The sequence below is a fragment of the Grus americana genome, chromosome 4 (genome assembly GCF_028858705.1).
Source record: "Grus americana isolate bGruAme1 chromosome 4, bGruAme1.mat, whole genome shotgun sequence".
Lineage (NCBI taxonomy): Eukaryota > Metazoa > Chordata > Aves > Gruiformes > Gruidae > Grus > Grus americana.
Window position 1 is genome coordinate 81,324,752 of NC_072855.1, and position 20,175 is coordinate 81,344,926.

At 66.6% G+C, this 20,175-nt stretch overlaps 2 protein-coding genes and 1 long non-coding RNA gene across 5 annotated transcripts; 1 reads left to right on the forward strand and 2 right to left on the reverse strand.

Moving 5' to 3' along the window:
- On the reverse strand, positions 1-5,426 carry GC (GC vitamin D binding protein). Of its 2 annotated transcripts, XM_054824744.1 has the most exons (12): positions 5,228-5,426; positions 3,893-3,962; positions 3,328-3,460; positions 3,011-3,222; positions 2,460-2,592; positions 2,229-2,323; positions 1,749-1,878; positions 1,394-1,596; positions 1,030-1,162; positions 803-900; positions 413-545; positions 1-322 (listed from the first exon to the last, which is right to left on the reverse strand). In XM_054824744.1, exons 1-12 carry the CDS (start codon positions 5,409-5,411, stop codon positions 269-271), a joined length of 1,578 nt encoding a protein of 525 aa, XP_054680719.1. In that variant the 5' UTR covers positions 5,412-5,426; the 3' UTR covers positions 1-268. The 2 variants fall into 2 exon arrangements, with proteins under 2 accessions (XP_054680719.1, XP_054680718.1); XM_054824743.1 differs by having other exon boundaries at positions 1-545.
- Positions 5,427-8,493: 3,067 nt separating this feature from the next.
- LOC129206323 (myristoylated alanine-rich C-kinase substrate-like) lies at positions 8,494-9,165 on the forward strand. Its single transcript, XM_054825305.1, has 2 exons — positions 8,494-8,813; positions 8,934-9,165. The coding sequence occupies exons 1-2, from the start codon at positions 8,587-8,589 to the stop codon at positions 9,163-9,165; spliced, it is 459 nt and encodes a 152-aa protein (XP_054681280.1). The 5' UTR covers positions 8,494-8,586.
- An 8,185-nt stretch (positions 9,166-17,350) lies between these two features.
- LOC129206433 (uncharacterized) lies at positions 17,351-18,517 on the reverse strand. 2 transcript variants are annotated; one of them, XR_008577135.1, is made up of 5 exons: positions 18,378-18,517; positions 18,204-18,294; positions 17,952-18,120; positions 17,728-17,851; positions 17,351-17,632 (listed from the first exon to the last, which is right to left on the reverse strand). It is a non-coding gene; the product is annotated as an uncharacterized LOC129206433 (long non-coding RNA). The 2 variants fall into 2 exon arrangements; XR_008577136.1 differs by having other exon boundaries at positions 18,204-18,517.
- Between the last annotated feature and the right edge of the window lie 1,658 nt (positions 18,518-20,175).

Sequence of the window (20,175 nt, forward strand, 5' to 3'; positions counted from 1 at the left end):
TGCTTTTTAAAGTCTTTATTGGGGCTGCAGGAATAGACCGGTGGTGGGGTGGGCGGTGGGCGGTGGGCTCGGGGGCACCTTCCTCTCCCGGTGCAAGGAAGAGCGGCCGTCTGCCGGGCGTCCAACAGCCCCGTTCCCTCGTGCTCCCCCTCGACGTCCCGCTTCCCCGCGTGTCCCGGGCACCCCCTCTCCATCCGTGCACGACCGGAGAAGCGGTCCCCGACGCCGACGTGCCGGACCCCCGCCCCGGCCGCTCACCTCGGGGCACCTAGCCCAGCAGGCAGGAGCCCCCGCCGCACGCCTCTCCCAGCTCCCCGCTCACCTGCAGAAAGCGGGGAGAGAGCCGAGGGGCAGCGCGGGCGCGGGGGGTGGCCGCCAGCACGGCGCGGGGCGGCGGGGGCCACGGCTTTACCTTGGCGGTGCAGTAGAGGGGGGGCGCGTTGGGGGGGCAGCAGGTGGAGGCGAATTCGGCTCGCTGTTCCACCAGCTGCCCCAGCAGCTCGGGGCTGGCGTCCGGCAGCGTTTTCACCAAGCTCTCCCGCAGCCTGCGGCGGGGGGACCGGCAGGTTTTAGCGGGGACCGGGGGGGCGTTAAACACCCACGCGGCATTTTGGGGGGTGGGGGGGACGGGACACGCAGGCATGGCGGGATGCCCTGCAAGGGACGCGTTGTGCGCTTCCCCGTGTTTGGCTGCCGTGCAGGCTCCAAACCCCCAGCTCCGCTCGTGCATGCTCAACGCTTCGGCCACACGCTGATTGCATCTGCTGATGCAGTTTGGGGGGGTGGGGGGGCACAGGCTTACCTCTTCTTGAAGTCGAGGAAGTTTAACTCGGTGTACTGCCCACAGAGCTGGCCGGCCTTTGCCAGGAAGGGGGGCAGCTCTGCTTCCATCCGCCGGTGCTGGGTGGCAGAGGGGGGGGACACGGCTCGAACCAGGCTGGGAAAAACCTCTGCGGGGGCATGGGGGGGACGTGGGGCACGGTGGGGTGGGGAGCAGGGGGAGCCAACGGAGCCGTCCCCACCGCTCACCTTGCTGTCCAGGCAGGCGGGGGGGTCCTGGGCAGAGCAGCACTCCCCCCGGACTCTCTGGCAGGTGTCGTACAGCTTGCCGAGGAAGGCATCGGGGACGCTGGTGTGCCTCCGCGCCAGCTCAAACAGGTACCTGGAGCGGGGAAAACGAGTCGCCGGGTGAGTTTTAACGCCGGGTGCTGCCCAGCGTGGGATGGGGGCTGCTTTCTGCATCTTTGGGCAGCCCCCGTGGGCGATACCCCTGAGGGAAGAGAGGATCTCCCCCCCCCCCCCGCCCCGGTTACCCTCGTAGTAATCAAAGCGTATAACGAAGACGAGGGGAGAAGGAAGGGTCGGCGACTCCGCCGCCGCGGGCACCGCTCACCTCTTGGCATGGCGAGCCCCCTCCTCGCCGCAGAGCTGCCCGTCCGTCGGCTTCTGCGCCTCCGGCAGCGTGGGGGTGGGCGCCGGTGGCAAGGCCGAGATGCAGAAGTAGTTTTGCATGAGGTTTTTCCCCTTGCAGCAGTCGGCAAACCTTTCGTCTCGGGCCGACAGCGCGCCACAGGCTTTGGCCGTGTGCTCCGATAACTGCAAAGGGGGGAGCGGAGGGTGCGCGGGGCTCGGCGTCCTGCCAGGGCTGGTGATGCTGCGGGAACCCCCCCCACCACCACGGGGTTCGCTCCCTAAGCCCCTGCTGTGAGTCGGGAGGTGGTTTTGGGGTGAGCTCCTGGCTCCCCTACCTTCTTCTGCATGCAGTCCTCCGCCACCGAGTCGCAGCACTGGGAAAACACCTCGGCAGCGTCTTCTGCCAGGGGGAAGAGGTCCTCGAAGGAGGCGGCGGGCATCTTCTGCGCCAGCGAGGCGAGGTAGCTGGGCAGGCACAAGGGTGCGGGGGGCTCAGGGGGCTCAGCTCCCCCCTCCCCTCCCAACAGCTCCAAGCGGGGGTTTCGCCGCGGGGACCCACGGGAGGGAGGTGATGGGAGGCAGGGAGGGAGGTGATGGGACCCGCGGGAGGGAGGTGATGGGAGCCATGGGGCTCGCTCTGCGCCTCCGCCACGCACCGAGCGTTTCCACGGGATGCTCCAGCACGCTCGGATTTACATCTTAACTCAAACCTGTCTTTGCGAACGCTGCCGGCCGACAGGATCCGCAGCTGGAAATAGGCATGCGCTCCCAGCCTGAGCGTGTTCGAGGAGAGAAAAGGCCGTTTCCCCTTTTACCTGAAGGTGACTTTGTCCTTCCCGTACACCGCGAAGCGGGAGCAAACCCGGTTTGACATCAGGGTGAGGAGGGAGAGGGTTTTCCTTTCCAGTTTCTGCCCCGAGAAGAGGATGGAGGTGTCCCCACGCGAGCCTTTGACGGCCACCTCTCCTGGGGCCGTCGGCACGGCGCTCGCCCGGCTCCGCGGGGAGCGAGGCCGGGGACGAGCCCGGCGGCCCCGAGGGTCTCACCTCCTTCAGGAAGCAGGCGGTGGGCGCGGGGGAGATGCAGCAGGTGGAGACCATGGAGAGGAAGGTCCTGGTGGAGCCCAGGAGCACGGGCAGGGGCGCCTGGCCATAGCTGCTGGCGTACTCGTGCAGAAACCTGCGGCGGGGGGGAGCTGAGGAGACCCGGGCCCCCCCCCCACCCCAGATTGGGTGCTCGGGTGCAGGGGATGGGGGGGTGGGGGGCATTAGGGCTGCCCGGGGATGGGAGCCCGCTCCAGGCAGCAGCGCGTGCTGCCGGCTTATTGCCCCAAGGCACGGAGCGGGCCGGTGGCCCCTCTGCAGCCACTCGCGCGGGCGACGGCACCCCTCATCCCTTCCCTAAGATCCTGGTCCCGCGGCCCGCGCGAACGCAGGACACCCCGGCCTTTCGCTCCGATGCGCTGGTAGCCCCACGGCCGCCGAGAGCCGCAGCAGCGACGGCGGAGGGCCGAGACCGGGGGAGGTTTCCGTGGCGGGCACCCGCGCGTCGCCCGGCGTTGTCGGCAAGACCGAGCGCCGTCCCCAGCCCGGCTCACCTGTCTGCAAAGTCCTTGGGGTCCTTCTTGAAGGCCTGGCAGAGCTCCTCGTTGGAGGGCTGGAGGTAGCGGGGCAGCTCCTGGGGCGGGTGCCGCAGGGTGGCCAGGCACAGCTTCTGCTCCAGCCCCTCCTGGGCGCAGCACCCCGCCGTGCCGGCGTGCGCCGGGAAGGGAGAGTCCCCGCCGCAGGATTTGGCCGACAGAGCCGAGGACTGCGGGAGGGAGAGGAGGTTACGTGCCGAGGGCAATCCCGTGTGTGTCCCCCCCTCCCCGGTCCCGGTTTTTGGGGTCCGTCACCCGGTTTTGGACAGCCTCACCCCGTCGTCGTAGCAGGAGGGGTCGGCACCTTCGGCGCAGCAGGTCTCAGCCAGGGAGACGATTTCGCGGACGAGGTGGCTGATCTCCTCGAAGGTGGCGTTGGAGAATTTCCTGCTGTTGGCGACAATGGTCCTGGGAGCAGGGAGCAAGGAGAGGATGAGCTGGCGGCACCTTTCTCTCTCTTTAAAAAAAATAAATCAGGCTGCAGCATCCTTCTGCCAAGACGGGGTGTTGACACCCTCCGCCCGAGAGGAGCAGCTGCGGCGCGGCGAGAAATAGCGGCGTATTCCTTGGAAAACAGAGCGGGTCTCGGTGGGGGCTGCCCTTTCCAGGGCATCGCGCGCCGGCTCTGTCAGAATGCCTGATTATTTAGGCCCTTAATTGGCTTCGAGGAGTTTAACAACAAAGTGAATTTTTTTTTCTTGTGCTAAGAGCAATCGGAGTCCTCATTTGCAGGGAGCGAGTAATTCTTCCTCTTTCTAAGATTATTTTTATTTATTCTTTTTTGGTCTTGGCTTAGGTGCCGAGTGTCCTGGGAGGGCAAATAGGGCAGGAGGTACCTACAGGGTTCGGAAATCCTCCTTCCCCAGGGTCTTGAACTCCTGGCAGACTTTGTCCCGGACATAAGCTTTACCTGTAAGCGCAGAAAAAAGGAGGAGTCGTGAGCAGGATTTGTGCGGGGGGGCTGGCTCGGGTGCAGCCCGTTCTGCTCTCGCTCTCCGTCAGCAGCGGCGGCGCGGCAATGAGGGACGCTACGCCCCCTGCCCCGCGCAACGCAACGCAACGCCGGCCGAAGGCTGCGGGGCTCTCGCTTTATTCGCTTGAGGGTTGTTATTTTTTTATTATCACGCAGTTGGTTCTGGTCTCAAGCGCGACTCGGGGCAATCCCCGGGGAGGTGCTGGCACAGAGCTGCGGAGCAGCAATGGCTGCGGGCGGGGGAGAAGCCCCTCTGGTCCCCAGGGCTGCTGCTCCGGCTCTGCCGGCCAAGAACGGGGCCGGGGGAACCCCCTGCCCGGAGCCGGGACAGCCGGAGGTCGGACACGAGGTGCGGGATGGGTCCCTCGGCCAGACGGACGTTTGGAACGCGGGGCGGTGGTTTTTCTGGCAGGGTTTGGAGAGCGTAAGGGCCGGAGGCGCGGGAGACGGGACACGGAGGTCGGGAGCTCCCAGCGGCGGCAGCATCCCCGGCAGCTCCCATCCCTGGAAAAATGCTATCGATTTTTACTACAAACCGCGCTGGTTAGACTTTGGTACCGGCAGGGTAAACACTGATACCAGTATTTACCGGTATTACAGTGCAGAGCGGGGTCATCTCCCCAAAACCGAGGGGTTACGTGCCGTCACGCGGAAGGTCACGTTGCCGCGGTGGGAAAGAAGTGGGGGGGCTCTGCAGGGCTGCTGGCGCTGGGAAAAGGGGGGAAGCCCTGGTAAAAGGCAATCGGCTTTCCTCGCAGGAACAGTGGCTGTCGGTCCTGCTCTGAGTGCCGACTTTCTTTTCATTTCCATAAAGCGGCGCGGCTGAAGAAGGTTTTGGGGGGTTTTTGGCAGGTGGGTGATGCCCTGCGGAGCTGTGCAGGCAGCAAGGGGAGGCACGGAGCATCGTTTCCATCCGGAGCCGGGGGGTTACAGTGAGACGGTGCTTGCGAGGGGGGTCAGAAAATCCACTTTTCCCTTGCCAAGGGAAGAAGCCGGGGGCTCTGTGACGCTGTCCTCCCCCCCTCCCTCCCTCCAGCCTCTTCCCCTCCCAGCTCCTCCAGCATCACCCCAAAGGGACGTCCCGGGTACCGACGCCTCGTCCCACGCCTTCCCTTTCCTCTCGCCGATTCCTGCCCAGCGATTTGGCAGTGAGCCGGGGAGAGGGGAGCCCACCGAAAACGGCGCACGATAACTGCCCCTACCTCGGTGCTCGGCACGCACGGCGGCGAAAAGCAGCAGCAGGGTGAGAGCTGCCCTCATGTCGGGGCTGGTTTCCCTCCTCCTGCCGAAAAGCGGCGCTGGGGAACCCGTCCCGGCGTTTATATGGAGGTGGTGCCCGCCGACGGGTGAATGATTGATCCCGGCGGCGGGGCAGAGGGCGAGCATCCTTGGCCTGCCTGCCATAGCCTGGGTGCCAGCGCTTCCAAAATCGTCTTAATCATTAACTCGGCAAAACGGGGACGCGTCGCTGCGGGACCTCAGGCATCTTCCCGCCCGTGACGGACGATGGGCGCAACATCCGCGACAAGAGGAGAAGCGCTGGGGGAAGCGTCCCGCGCACCCTGCAAGTGCAAAGCCACGCGCAGTCGGGCCGAGAAACGGTGCTCCCGGCCCCGCGCGAGGACGGAGCTCGCGCTTTTGGGGTGTCGGCACATCAGCCCCTCCCAGGGCGGTGGTTAGGTGGGGACGACCGGTGACCCCACGCGATGCCCTCGGCCGGCGCTGGGTCAGGGTGACTCCCACCCGAACTGACCGATGGCCGGGTGTCGCGCACGCGCGTGCCCGGAGGTTCGTTTGCCGCTTTCCGAGAGCACGCGTTGCCTTCTCCCCTCCTCGGGCTGACGGCGCAGCCCCCCGGGAGCTGCAGCAGAAGGGGCGGCGGGGGCCGTACGTGGCACTGGCAAAGTGCCGGGACCGCGGAGACAGCGGGGTCAGGAGCAGCTTATTTATTTCTCCTTCGGAAGGCAGACGGCGGGCACCGTGCCTGCTGCGGTACAAACATCTAGCAGATACCGCCCCGGGGCCGCGGGGTTTGCTGCAGCACCCGGCTCCTCTCGGTGCGGGGGGGCTTCCCTGGGGCGGACAGACCGGTGCCACCCTGGGGCTTTTGAAGAGCTGGGTTGAGCCTAGAGCAGCCAAACCGTAGCTCTCCCTTTCTCCAGGCGCGCGTACAGCGAGTTCGCAGCTGTTTGGGGCAAGCTGCTGGTCTTGGGCCGCCCTCCGAATCTCGCAGTGGTGGGCTCGTTTCTCGGGACAGCCCTGCAATAGCTGTGGTCCAGAGGCGGCTCCGGGTTAGAACGGCGCTGGCCGGGACTCTGCGCGCAGCCAGACGTGCGGGGAAAGGAGTTTTCTTGCTTTTACTGGGACTAACGGTGCTTTTCCCCTGCGAGCAGCCCCACCTCCGCAGTGCAGGGACGGGGGTTTCGGAGCTGGGGAGCGACAGAAGCACAGCGTGGCTGCTCCGGGGACCCAGGGCCATCGGAGAGCGGAGGAGGGTTTGATTGCACTGTGCTTGCCGAAGAAACCCGGGTGACGGGCTGTTGGGGCACAGACGCAGATATTCCCTCTCTTCCGTGACTACCCGCTATGAGGCAAGCTGTAATTTCCCAGCAGCTGCTGAATCGCTGCCTATTCAGCCCGTTTTGAACCAAAACCCGGCTATGGGTTAAACCGGACGGAGGGTAATTGCTTGCACGGTCACCGCAAAGCGGGGGGATGCCTAACGGCTTATCGGCCGCTGGGAAAGCCGGAGGCGTGCCAGGCCGAAAGCAGGCAGCCCTCCTCCCCCGGCACGGCGGCAGCCTCCTGCCTGTGCCCCCCCAAATTCGGCCCCTCTGGGATGGGCAGCTGCCTTCACCGTCCCGCGGGGTTTGGGTTCTGCAAAGGGCCTCTCTGTAACGCAGTAAGGGGGGGGGTGCTCCCCTGTGCTCGGGGGGTGCTTCTGCGCGTCCATGGGATGCCCGATCGCAGGGGGTGTGCAATGTAAGGGGTGCGTAAGAGGCGCCCCGTGTACAAGATTTCCGCGCTCTGCAGTCTCATCTTTTCGACGGGCGAAGTTAATGAAGAATGAGAGAGGGGGGAAATCCAAGCGAGATGGAGCAGAAAAGACCCAGGCGCAGACAAACGCCCGCTGCAGGTAACCACGCGCTGTGTATTTGCAGGGAAGCGGTCCTGCCCCCCGGCCCCGCTCAGCAGCGGCTCAGCTCGTGCCCACGCGGTGAGGAGGGCAGGATTTTGGAGGTAGGTTTGGGCTGCCCTCCCGTCCCTTCCAGCCGCTTGCACAACAAGCCCTCGTCAGGCGGAATAATTAACGAGAGGCCAGGCTGGGTCCCATGGTGCACGCCCTGTGCTGCGGCTGCGGGACGGCCGGTGCTGGTCCGGATCTCCTTCGCCGATGGGCAGCATGGGTGAGCCCCCACGCCGGGGTGTTAAATGGGGGGGGATCAGCAGCATCCAGCACTGCTGGGGAATGTTGGACCCCAAATCTGCCCAGCCTCCGTGCCCACCGTGCTGCAGGCACCGGCTCCTGCCCCACTGCCTCCGCTCCCCGTTTCGGCCGGGTGCTCCCCATTTCGACCAGACCCTCTGGGCTGAAGGCAGAGGGGGTTGGAGGGACAGCGAGCGGGGGCGAGGTGCCCGGCGGTGGGCTCTCTGGGGGCGTTTCGGCCAGACCAGGCTGCCGTCGCAGGAGGGAAGCTGAAGGCCACGGGCTGCCGGAGAACCTTGCTCTGCTGCCGGGCACCGACCCGGCGGTGCAGGGAGCCGGGGGGGCCAGGTCTGTGCACGGATGGGACGCGGCAGCTGCTGGGACGCGGCTCCGTGCGGGGCTGTGCACGACATGAAGGTTTCTTTCCAGGTGCGTGGTGCTTCCCTGCTGCTCTGCGGGCGGGGGGGGCCCTTCCTTCCCCGGCACGGAGGTTTAAGTGACGGGGGGGGAGAATCTGGTCTGGATGCCGGCAAGGGGCTGCAGAGGGAAGGAGAGCTGGGACAAAAGACTGAAAATGGCTGTTTCTCCAGCGGAGAGCTGGCACGGAGGCGTGTGTGTGTGTGCAACGGGGAGCAGCGGGAGCCACTTAGGGGTCCCAGTGCCCCGTGCCTACTGGGAACTGCAGCTTGGGACCGAATCCTGCGATGGACCTGGGCCTCGGCACGTGCTGCCTGGGACGGGGTTGGGGCGTTTGTGGGGCCGCGGGGAGGGGCCGGCCCCTCTGGGCCCCCCGCCATCGGGGCAGCAGCAGCCGGGGAGCCGTGGGGCCGTGTCAGGAGCCGGCTTTGCCCGCCATGGCGAGCGGGACCCCGGCACGGCTGATGCGTTCGTCGTCGGCTCAACGGGACGGAACTGCGGCGTTGGGCCGGCCGAGCCCCTGCGCCCCGGTTTTGGTGCTGGGGGGAGAAACTGGGGAGAGGTTTGTTGGGGGGGGGTGGTGTATGGGGGGGTGTGTCCCTCCCCATCATGGGGGGAGAGCTGGGGACCCAGGGACGGGTCATCGGGGCAAAGCCCCTCGTTCTTCTGCCCTAGCGATGGGCGGGGGGCTGCCCCCTTGCATCGCCACCCAACACTATGATGTCATCACGCATCACAATCCCGCACCTTCTATATCTTGGGGGGCCGCACGGCGGGGCCGGCAGAAGGCCGGGGACCGGCGGCAGCAGCAGGCATGGCCAGGGACCGGCGTGGCCGCAGCCGCCGCAGCCGCAGCAGCCGCCGGAGGAGAACCCGCTCGAGACAGAGGCGGCAGGGCACCAGGAGGCGGCTGCGGACCTACGGGCGGAGGAGGCGAAGCCGAGGTGGGGTGAAAGTGGGGGCCATCCCCGGGCGCCACGGGGGAGGCGGCGGTGGGCGACGGAGGGGCGGCGAGGCGGGAGGAGCGGGCCGGGGGACTCACGGGCCGCCGCTTTCTGCCCCAGGTCGCCGGTCTCCGATGAGGAGGATGAGGAGGAGGAGGAGGACGAGGAGCGGGAGAGCACTCTAACTGCGGCGCCCGCGTCCTCCCGCGCAGGGGTGTCCGGCCATCGACCGCCGCCTGCCCGGGAGCCGACACGCCGTCCCGGGAAGCCGGAGCCGCCCGCCCCAGGACACCTCCTGCCCGGCCTGCGAATAAACTGCTGCACCCACCTTCCTGCCCCGACCCGTCATTAGCCTGTGGCCACCGGCCCTGGGCCGCGGGTCCTGGGGCTGCGCGGGGGGCGAGGGGCCTGGGCCGCTCTGAGCCCCGGGGGCTCCTCACCGCCCCCCAGCCCATCTCCGCGGGGGAAAGCGGCCCCGAAGGCCCCCCGAGTGCCCCCAGAGTTTCCCGAAGGCCCTTTCCACGGGGCCGGCGTCCGTCCCGGGGATGAGGGAAGGTGACGAGGCCGTTTCCCTTTCCCGTGACCCCGTACGAACGCACGCCCGGCCTCACGCCAACCCCGCGCCCTCGGCCCCCGCCGTCCCCGCGTGCTCCTGCCCCTCGAGCGGGGGCTCGGGCGCCGGGGCCTGCGGAGATGGGGACGACGGGGGGCCGGGGTGGGGGCGGCCGGGGGGGGGGGTGCGGGGACCGGGCGCGCGGGGGTTCGCCTGTATTCACCCCGTCGGCACGTAACCCGCCCTGCCGCGGCTGCTGCCTTGCCGGGGGGGCTTTGGGGGTCGGCATTTTTGTTCTGATCTAAGTGGGGCGGGTGATGGAGGACGTTCGCCTTTACGAGGGGTTTAAGGGGGCCCTGCCCAGGTGATGCTCGTGCCCCCCCAGCCGCAGGGACTGGGCGAATAAACCGAGGCCGAGGTCGAAGCCGGGGCAGCCGGCACAGCGGGCGACGGAGCGTTGGGAAACCGAGACCCCCCCCCAGCCCCCGGGGCCGTGGCACTCGGGGCAGCGCCTTCGGACATCATCGCCTCCAGAAGAAGGAGGGGTGCGACCGGCCGGGAGGGGTCTAGGACGGAAACTGGGGCGAAACCTCCCCCCCCGCCCAGGGACCACCTGTCCGGGGCTCCCTCCCTGCCCCTGTATGCCCGAAACGGGGCAACGCTCGGCTCCCCAGAGCGGTTCCCACGGTCACGGAGCGGCTCAGGGCGGTTGATCCTGCAGCCCTGGTCCCGATTCCCAACGCCCCCCCTGCCCCCCTGCAGCTGGGTCCGTCCCGTCACCCCCAGGCAGCTCTGGCTGAGGCCCAGCTCCGGTTTGCAGCCGCCCCGAGTCTGGGGCCAGACGCTGCCCCGGGGCGAGGAGCTGCCGGGCAGGGGGTGCACCCCCCCCACAGTGCCACAGGGCACGCGCACCCCAACACCTCCAGGGGAGATGCGTATAGATCTATAGATATCTGCCTGAAACGCAGCGAGCTTTCCCTGGCTCCAGCCACCCGCATCGCCTGGCGTTTCTCACGTCATTGCCACCGCGGCCGGACCCCTTCCCTGGGAACGTGCGTCCCCTCGGCATCCTGCCCTGGCGATGGCCCAGCACAGTGATACCGCCCCCCCCCCCCAGCACAGTGATACCCCCCCCAGCACAGCGATACCCCCCCCAGCACAGCGATACCCCAGCACAGCGATACCCCCCCCAGCACAGTGATACCCCCCCAACACAGCGATACCCCAGTGCAGTGATACCCCCCCCAGCACAGCGATACCCCCCCCAGCACAGCGATACCCCCCCCAGCACAGTGATACCCCCCCAACACAGCGATACCCCAGTGCAGTGATACCCCCCCCAGCACAGCGATACCCCCCCCAGCACAGCGATACCCCCCCCAACACAGTGATACCCCCCCAGCACAGTGATACCCTCCCAGCACAGCGATACCCCAACACAGCGATACCCCAACACAGTGATACCCCCCCAACACAGCGATACCCCAGCACAGTGATACCCCAGCACAGCGATACCCCAACACAGTGATACCCCCCCCCCAGCACAGCGATACCCCAGTGCAGTGATACCCCCCCCAGCACAGCGATACCCCAACACAGTGATACCCCCCCCCCCAACACAGCGATACCCCAGTGCAGTGATTACCCCCCCCCCTCCCCCCCCGCTGGCTCCCCGTGCCAAGGACGGACCCAGAGGGTCCCGAGCGGGGCGGCAGCCTGAGGCCCCAGAACCTGCCCCCTCCCCAAAGCAGCCCCGTCCCAGCACCCACAGGGCCGGCGGGGGGGGCCCTGCCGCCTCCCCCAGCACCCGGCCCCCAGAGCCCCGAGGGCCCCGGCTCTGCTGGGGGGGTCCCTCAGCACCCCCTGCTCCGGGACGGGGGGCTGCCCAGGGCTGGGGGGGGGGGCAAGTTCTGCCGTGCTGCTGCTGCTCTGCACCTCTGGGAGCTTGGTGCTGCTGGGCTTCCTTTTGTTGGTATTTATTTATTTATTTATTTGGGCAGGGTTGGTTTGGGGCTTTCTGTTTGGTTCTGGGGATTTTGTTTGGTTGGTTTGGTTTGGTTTGGTTTGTTTGGTTTGGTTTGGTTTGTTTGGTTTGGTTTGGTTTGGTTTGGTTGGTTTGGTTTGGTTTGGTTGGTTTGGTTTGGTTGGTTTGGTTTGGTTTGGTTTGGTTGGTTTGGTTTGGTTGGTTTGGTTTGGTTGGTTTGGTTTGGTTTGGTTTGGTTTGTTTGTGGGTTGTATTTTCCCCAGGCAGGTGCTTTGCGGGGTCAGTTTTGCTGCTTCAGCAGCTTTTTCCCCACCAGCAGCTGCCCGTGGGGTGGGGTGAGGGGGCTGCTGCTCAGTTTGCTGCTTTTGCACCTCTGCCGCTTATTTTTGTGCTTTTGTTGGTTCATTCTGGTTTTTCTCTGTTTTTTTCTCTTTGAAGTTTTTTTTTTTCCTGTTTTGTCTTGTTTCCTTTTTCTCTTTTTTCTCCTTTTTCATGTTTTCTGTTTGTTCTTTTTCCTCTTTTTAATTTTTTCTCTTTTTTCTCCTTATTTAATGTTTTTTCTCTTTATTTCATGTTTTTCTCTTTATTTAAATTTTTTTCCTTTTCCCCTGTCGTTTTTCCTTTTTTTTCTCCTTATTTAATGTTTTTTCTCTTTATTTCATGTTTTTCTCTTTATTTAAATTTTTTTCCTTTTCCCCTGTCGTTTTTCCTTTTTTTTCTCCTTATTTAATGTTTTTTCTCTTTATTTCATGTTTTCTCTCTTTATTTAAATTTTTTTCCTTTTTCCCTGTCTTTTTTCCTTTTTTTTTTCCCCTTTTTCCCCTTCTGGTTCCCGGTTCCCCCCGCCCCCCCAGGTGTGGGCTCTCCCCGGGCGATGGGACAGGACCCGCCCCTGGGGGAGGGGGGGTGGCCGGGGGCGGAGCGGGGGAAGGGGAGGTCACGGCGGCCGTGGGGGCTTTTGGGCCGTGGGGGTGCGGGTGCCGGTGCCGCCTTCCCTCGGCCCGGGGCCGCCGGTTCGGCGCAGGGCGCTGCCGGTTTTGCTCCGGGCCCCCCCGGCATCGCGCCGAGGAGCCGCGGGACCGGGGGCCTCCGGGGCCGGTTTTGGGGGAGAAGAGCTGGGCGGGATCGCTCCCCGCCCGGGGACGCCTTCGCGCTTTGCCGGTGGCACCGGGAGCCCGCGCGGGGGGCGGAGCTGTTGGGTCCGGGGGTGCCGGGGGGGGCTCTCCCCGTGCGGGGGGGCAGCGCTGCAGAACGCGGGCACCTCCCGGGCCTGCCCCGAGCTCTGCGGTCCCTGCAGCAGCAGCCGCCGCCGCCGCCGCCGCCTCTCGGGGCTGGTTTTTAGGCTCTCCCCGCGGGTGGGGGCTGTTCTGAGCCTGCTCGGGGCTCAGCCGGGGCGGGGGGCCGGGGGGGTGCCGGTGCCCGGGACCCGGTGGCTGCGTGGGCCGGGTTTGTCCGTGGCGCTGCTGCCGTGGGCTCTCGGTAACGGCGTCGGAGCGAGTGCAGCTCGTGTCTTTCCAGCCGGGGGGCTTTGCCCGGGGAGCGGCTTTAGGCTCGGCCTAGGGAACGTCCCGGGGCCGTGCGGCGCCGGCAGCAGCCGCTCCGAGGCCGCTCCTAAGCGCTAAAGCCGAGGTTGCTGTTGGGGCTCGGCATCCCCCCCGGCCCCGCTGCTCCGTGTGCTCAGCCGCAGGAGCCGGGAGCGGGCGGGAGCAGGGGGGTGCGGGTCAGGGGGCGGGGACGGGACCCAGCGGCTGGGGGGGCCTCTCTGCTCCGGCCGGGCGGAGGGAAAGGCTGGCCACGGGGAGGGCAGGCTTTCTTAGCGCTGCCAGGGACAACGGCCGCTTTCCCGCCCGGCCGGGCCCGACGGAGCGTGCCGAGGCGCTCGGGAACCCCGTGTTGTGCCCCGGGGGGCGCTCGGGTTCCCGGGAGGGAGCGGGCGGGCGGGCGGCGGGACCCGGGGCGGCCCCGTGGGGCGGGGCGCTGGCCATAAAAGGCGCGGGCGGGGCGCGGGGGCGGGGCCTAGCGGCGCAGGCGCAGGGCGGTGGCGGCTCTGCCGGAGCGGTGAGTGCGGGCGGCGCGGGGGGCCCGGCCCGGGGCGGCTCTGCCGGGGCTGCCGGCGCCTGCGGGCGGGCGCGGGGCGCCGGGGAATAAAGCCTGGAGGGCCGGAGCCCGGTGCCCCAGCCGCTGCCCCCGGCCCGTTCCCCAGCAGCGCCGGGGCTCCCGGGACCGGCCCCGGCCCCATCCGCGGGGGGCTCGGCACCCGGGTTTGGGGGCTCCGGGCGCCGAGCGAAGCCGGGGCCGGGGCTCAGCACGGAGCCCGGGGCGGCGCTTGGCAGGCTCGGCCCGGGCGCAGCGGCCGGTTCCGGGGCTCCGCAGCAGAGACGGGCTGCGGGGGTCGGGGCTCAGGCACACGGAGTCGGGGCACCGGGCCGGGGCCCAGAGACCGGGCCTGCGTTTGGGGGGCGGGGGGGCTCCACCCCAGGGCCGCTGGGGCAGGCTCAGGGCTCAGTCGGTGCTTCCAGGGCCTGCGCACGGGGGCTGGGCACCCGGCTCACGGGGCCGGTGCTGGGGCTCACAGCCAGAGAGCGGGTCAGTCCTGCAGTGGGGGGCTGTGCGTGTCACAGCCAGGGTCCCCCCAGCAGAGTTTGGGCACACCGACAGAGACTGAGCCCTGTGTTTGGGGGGCCTCAAACCAGAGTCCCTAAACCAGTTTTAGTCTCTGTTTGTGTGCACAAAGTCCCGTGTTTGGGGGCCAGAAACCAGGTTCATTGCTCAGAAACAGAGACTAAGTCAGGCCTGCACTGGGGGGGTGGCTCAAAACCAGGGTCCCTAAACCAGTTTTTGGGCACACAAATAAATAAAGACTAAAAGTCCTGTGTTAGAGGGCTTGAAACAGAGACCAAGTCCTGCGTTTGTTGGGGGGGCTCAAAACCAGAGTCCCTAAAGCAGGTTTTGCACACACAAATAGAGACCAAGTCCTGCGTTTTGGGGGCCAGAAACCAGGCTCATTGCTCAGAAACTAAGTCCTGCATTTGGGGGGGGGGCTCAAAACCAGGCTCATTGAGCCAGTGTTAGGGCACGCAAGGAGAGACTGAGTCGGGTGTAGCAGGGGCTTGAAACGATGGAGCCAGGTTTTGGACTCACAGACCCAGTGCTGCGTTTGGAGGGCTTGAAACATTTGGCCAGTGTTAGAGCTGAGAAAGAGAGCCCAAGCCCTGCCTTCTGCAGCTCAAACCCAGACACTAAGTAGTGCTGCATTTTGGGGGCTTGAAACAAACCTCCTGTTGCCAGATGGAGGGCTCAGAAATACAAAAAGTCCTGCGTTTCACTGGCATGAAACTAGGGCCCCCAAACCAGTTTTTGCACATACAAATAGAGACTAAGTCCTGCGTTTTGGGGGCCAGAAACCAGGTTCATTGCTCAGAAACAGAGCCTAAGTCAGTCCTGCATGGGGGGGGGGGCTCAAAACCAGGGTCACTAAAAGAGACTAAGTCCTGCATTTGGGGGGCTTGAAACCAGAGGCCCTGAAACCTGGTTTTGGGCACACAATTAGAGACTAAAAGTCCTGCGTTTTGGGGGGACTGAAACCCGGTTCATTGCTCAGAAGCAGAGACTAAGTCGTGCGTTTTGGGAGCTCAAAACAAGGCTCATTCAGCCAGTGTTAGGGCACACCAAGAGAGAGACTAAGTGCTGCGTTTTGGGGGACTGAAACCAGGCTCATTTGGCCAGGGTTAGAGCTGAGACAGAGAGCCCAAGTGCTGTGTGTTGTGGTACAAAACCAGAGACTAAAAGTGCTGCTTTGGGGGGCTGGAAGCAGAAACCAAGCCCTGTGTGTTTGGGCTCACAGAGAGAGAGAGAGCGCAACTGCTGCATTTTGGGGGCCTGAAGCCAGGCTCCCTTGGCCAGGTTTAGTGCTTAGGAACAGAGACCAAGTCCTGCATGTTGGGAGCTGTGGATCCAGAGTCACTGAGGCACTTCTTGGGCTCACACAGAGACTGAGTGCTGGATGTGGGGGGCTTGAAACAGAGCCTAAGCCCTGTGCTTGGGAGCTGGTGTTAGAGCTGAGAACCAGAGCCAAGTGCTGCACTGCAGTGCTCAGAAACACAGCCCGGGGGCTGCAGTGTGGGGGCTGGAAACCAGCTCGTGTGGGCAGGGGGAGAGCTGAGACAGAGCCCCGGGGCTGTGTGTGGGGGGCTGGAACCAGAGCCCCCGGGGCCGCCTATGCCCGGAACCAGAGCCCCCGGGGCCTGTGCAGCCCCACCGATCCGCCCCCCGCCGCCACCGGCCCCTTCCAGCCTTTATTCCTTTATTCGATCCACCGAGCCGCCGCCGCCTTTATTCCGCCACCCGGCACCGGCAGAGCCCCGGCTCCCCCGCGGGGCACCCCCCGGAGCGGACAGTGCGGCACTTGGGCCCCGGCCGCCGGTCCCCGCTCCCCGCCCGAGGCCCAGGCCCGGCCCCGGAGCGCGGCTCCTCCTGCCCGCGGCGCCGGGACGGGGGCGGCAAGGCCGGGCTCGGGCTCGGCCGGTCCTGGGCTCGGGCGGTCCCAGCCCCGGCGCTGCCCCAGGCCCCGCACCCCGCCCGCCCGGGGAGAGGCGGACACCGCCCGGGATTCCCCGCCGGTACCGGCAGGGCCGCAAGCCCAAACCGCGCGCCCGCGAGGCCCGGCCTCGCCCCATCCCACCTCCCGGCCCCGCCTCACCGCCCCCGAGCTCCGCACACGCCGCAGGAGAAGCCCCGGGGCCGCAGCCCCGCGAACCAAGCGGGGAGTCCCGCCCAGCGCCCCCGCTCCGGTACCGGCGTCCGCCGCGGTCGGGGCCGGCGCGGTTCTGGCGGCGGAAGAGGCGGCGCGTGCGCGGGGCGGGGCGCGGGGGCGGGAGGGGCGGGGCCGCAGTGCGCGTGCGCGGGGCGGGGCCTGTCCCAGGTGCGAGGGGCGGGGCCGCAGGGCGCGTGCGCGGGGCGGGGCCTGTGCCAGGTGCGAGCGGGCGGGGCCGCAGGGCGCGTGCGCGGGGCGGGGCCTGTGCCAGGTGCGAGCTGGTGGGGCCGCAGGGCGCCTGCGCGGCGTCCGGCCCAGGTGCGCGGGGCGAGTGGGCGGGTGCCGGGGCGCGTGCGCGGGGCGGGACCGAGCAGATTTGAGCCCCCGCGGCCGCCGTCCCCCTCCATTTGCTCGTTCTCTGCCGGGGGCGCCGCCCGCCGTCCCGGGGCGGCAGCGGCCGGGCCGGGCTCCCCCGGCGGGGCCCAGGTGAGGCTTGGGGGGGCTCGGCCCGGAGCGGCCGGCGGGGACCGGGCTGCGGCGGGGAAGGGGCCGCGGTACCGCTCGGGGCCGCGGCCCCGGGGCAGGGGGGGGTTGTCCGGGCGGCGGGTGGGGAAGCGGCGGTGGGCGGGCGGCCGCGCTGTACCGGTGGCCCCGCGGAGGAGCCGTCGGGGCGCCGGGGAATAAAGCCCGGAGGGCCGGAGCCCGGCGCCCCCCTCGTCCCCCGTGCTCGGCCGCGCCCCCCCGGGGCCGGGCCCGCTCGGCGGGTCCCCCCGGCCAGTTCCCAAGCACCGCCCGACACCGCCGGGGCTCCCGGGCCCGTCCCGACATCACACGCGGGGCCAGGGGATGGGTTGGGGGCCTGGAGCCCAGCTCCCGGGGCCGGGGCTCGGCCGTTCCGTTTGGCAGTCCTGAGAAGGGAGCCCGGGCCCCGTGTCCCTGGGGCCGGGGCCGAGAGGGAGTCCTGTGCCTTCGGGCCCAGAAACGGAGCCCCCGTCGGCTGTTTCTGGGCTCGGGGCCCGGGGCTGGAGGGGGGCTGGAGGGGGGCTGGGGTGGCCGTGGCTGCGGGTGGGGGGAGGCGGGAGGGCGCTGGGCTGTGGGGCTGGGAGGGGGTGGGCAGGGTGCGTGGGCCCCCGCCGGAGGTGGGGGTCCGGTCGCGTTGGTCCCCAAAGTGAGGGAGGCTGGCATGCACCAGGCCGAATTAAACGTCTGAGATAGTCTCTGGGCGAAAAGGCACTTTTCACACCCTCTGCCTTCGTCCAACTCTTTATTCAAGGTACACACGTAATAAACACTGAACACAAACCACTGACTCAACGCGCGCACAGTTATGACAGGTCATATTCATATGCAAGAGGTGACAGTGATTGATTTACGGCCTGGCCAAAAGCCAGGATCGCTGGAACAAGCACGAGCTCTACTGGGCTGGAGCTGGAGGCACAGACACCCCGGAACTGGGAATCAGTTGGAGAGGAGCTGAGGCACCAAATGGAGCTGGAGACCAACTGCACTGGAGAGGAGATGAGCTGGAACTGAAACAGAGATAGAAACAATTAGGTTAAGCTGCACAAGTGCTGGCACCATAAACAACCTGGAAGAGAAACAAAAATGGGCAAAAACAGCTTACCTGAAGCTGCAAACGAGCTGGAACCACAACCAACTGGAGCTGAAATGATCAAGAGTCATCCATGAGCTGGGCCTGAGATGAGAACCACAAATGAGCTGGGGCCAAAACTGAACTGGAGCCGGACCTGAAACAAATGGGTGCAGAAACAATGAGCTGAAGCTGCAAATGAGCTGGAACCATAAATGAGCTGGAATAAAAACAAAACAGGGGCAGAAAGAGCCTACCTGGAGCTGCAAAGAAGCTGGAACCACAACCAGCTGGAGCTGAAATGATCAAGAGTCATCCATGGGCTGCACCTGCAAACGAGCTGGAGCTGTCAATGAGCTGGGCCTGAGATGGGAATCTCAAATGAGCTGGGGCCAAAACTGAACTGGAGCTGTCCAGGAGCTGGACCTGAAACAAATGGGTGCAGAAACAATGAGCTGAAGCTGCAAATCAGCTGGAACAGAAACAAAACAGGGGCAGAAACAACCTACCTGGAGCTGTAAAGAAGCTGGAACCACAACCGGCTGGAGCTGCAAATGAGCTGGGGCCATAAACTGACCTGGAGCCATCCATGAGCTGGACCTGAAACAAATGAGCACAGAAACAATGAGCTCGAGCCATAAATAAGCTAGAACAGAAACAAAACAGGGGCAGAAACAACGTACCTAGAGCTGCAAACGAGCTGGAGCCATAAATGAGCTGGTCCTGAGATGGGAACCAGAAATGAGCTGGAGCCATAAACGAACTGGAACAGAAACAACCAACCTGAAGCTGCAAACGAGCTGGAGCCAAAACTGAGCTGGACCTGAAAAAGCCAGGAGCAGAAACAATGAGCTGAAGCTGCAAAGGAGCTGGAGGTGTCCACGAGCTGGACCAGGAACAACCCAACCTGAAGCTGCAAATGAGCTGGGGCCATCCAGGAACCGGACCTGAAACAAATGGGAGCCCAAACCAACCAAGCAACCAAGAAACGGGGCCCCGAACAACTGACCTCAAGCTGGAGCCGCGCAGTCCTGCAGCGTCTCCGGGCGGGCGCAGGCAGGGCCGTCCCCAGGCAGGACGGGGCCACGTGCAGGGCAGGCGGCAGCGTCGGCCTCGGCGCAGGCAGCCCGGCTTCTTCCCGGGGCTCCGCACCCCACGCGGCTCCCGGCACGGCTGGGGCTCCTCTGTCCATCCGTCCATCTGTCCATCCCTGCGCAGACACGGCACAGTCAGAGCTGCCGGCAGCACCGCACGGCCCGGCCCAAAGAGCCCCCGAGCTGCTGCCCCGCAAACCCGGCTGTCGCTCGGGCACGGGCAGCTCTGCTCGGCCCCTCGGCAGCAGCGACCCAGCACCGCGCGCCTGGGAGGGGAGGGGGGCACAGACGGGGACGGGACACCAGAAACGTCCCGTTTCTCCCCGGGAGAGCGGGCGAGAGCCAGGATCTGGCTGCAAAGCCACTCACCCTGTGCAGCGGCACAGACCGACTCCAGCAGCACCAGGCCGGGGACGGGGCCACACCGCACCCGCACAGCGCCCACTCCCACCTCCCCAAATGCCCCTCACAGCCACAGCCCCCCAAAATGTGCAGCCCAGACCTGCCCGGCCCCGGCTCAGGGCAGGCCGCGGGGACGGGAGCCGCGGGGACCCCAGGGCCCAGCCTGCGCCCACAAACGGCCTCTGGCCACGGGGGACCCTGCCCGGGCAGGCACGGGCCCTGGCCCTGGGGTGCCGAGCTCCTCTCAGCCCCGAGGGACACACACCGGCACCCACGCCAGCACGGCCCCACCGATGCCAGGACCTCCCTTCCCCCCAAAGAACCCTTTGGGGAGCGGTGCCGGGGTTCGGCCGCCCCCCAGCAGGACGAGGGCAAAGCCAAAGTGCCCCCAGCACAAAACCGCTCCCCAGAGCTCACGACTGCCCGACCCCCTGGGGCACAGCAGCCCCCAGCACCTCCCCACGAGCCAGCACCCCACTCCCACGGCCCGGGGGGCTTGGCCCCCTCCCACCCTGGGGACCCCAGCGCCTCCCGTGGCACCCAGAGATCCCCGCCGGCACAGCCAGCACCGGGAGCTGAGCGCCCCGGTCCCACCACCCAGCTCCCCTCGGCCGCTGCCCCGGGGCTCTCACCTCACCAGGCACATCCTCCCCGCTGCATCCCTCGGCGCTCGCTGCCTCGGGGCCGTGCTCCTCGCCCGGGCATCGGGATGAGCCTTCCCCACGTGTCGGCACAGCCGCGCGGCGTCGCCGGCGCCGCCAACACCTCCCAGGGACCGGCAGCACCGGGACGGCCATCGCCGCTCCTCCCTGGCCAGGCCGGCTTCACCAACGGGGCTGCAGGAGCTGGTGCGGGTCCCTGAAGCGGCCTCTGCTCCCACCGCAGCGCATCTGGAGCTGAAAAAGAAGTTTTTGGTGAAACCCTGGCTTCAAACAAAGCTCAGAGCCACCCCGAGGCCCCACCATGGGAGCACCCCAACACTGCC

Bases quoted from the DNA above. Each gene is read 5' to 3' on its own strand.
- GC (XM_054824743.1), bottom strand. From the start codon at position 5,411: ATGCTCGCCCTCTGCCCCGCCGCCGGGATCAATCATTCACCCGTCGGC. The intron at 1,879-2,228 runs GTAAAAGGGGAA...GTGCCTGCCCAG, and splicing joins AAGGACAAAGTCACCTTCAG to CTACCTCGCCTCGCTGGCGC. The intron at 1,163-1,393 runs GTGAGCGGTGCC...TCCCCGCTCCAG, and splicing joins GGGGCTCGCCATGCCAAGAG to GTACCTGTTTGAGCTGGCGC.
- LOC129206323 (XM_054825305.1), top strand. From the start codon at position 8,587: ATGATGTCATCACGCATCACAATCCCGCACCTTCTATATCTTGGGGGG. The intron at 8,814-8,933 runs GTGGGGTGAAAG...TTTCTGCCCCAG, and splicing joins GCGGAGGAGGCGAAGCCGAG to GTCGCCGGTCTCCGATGAGG.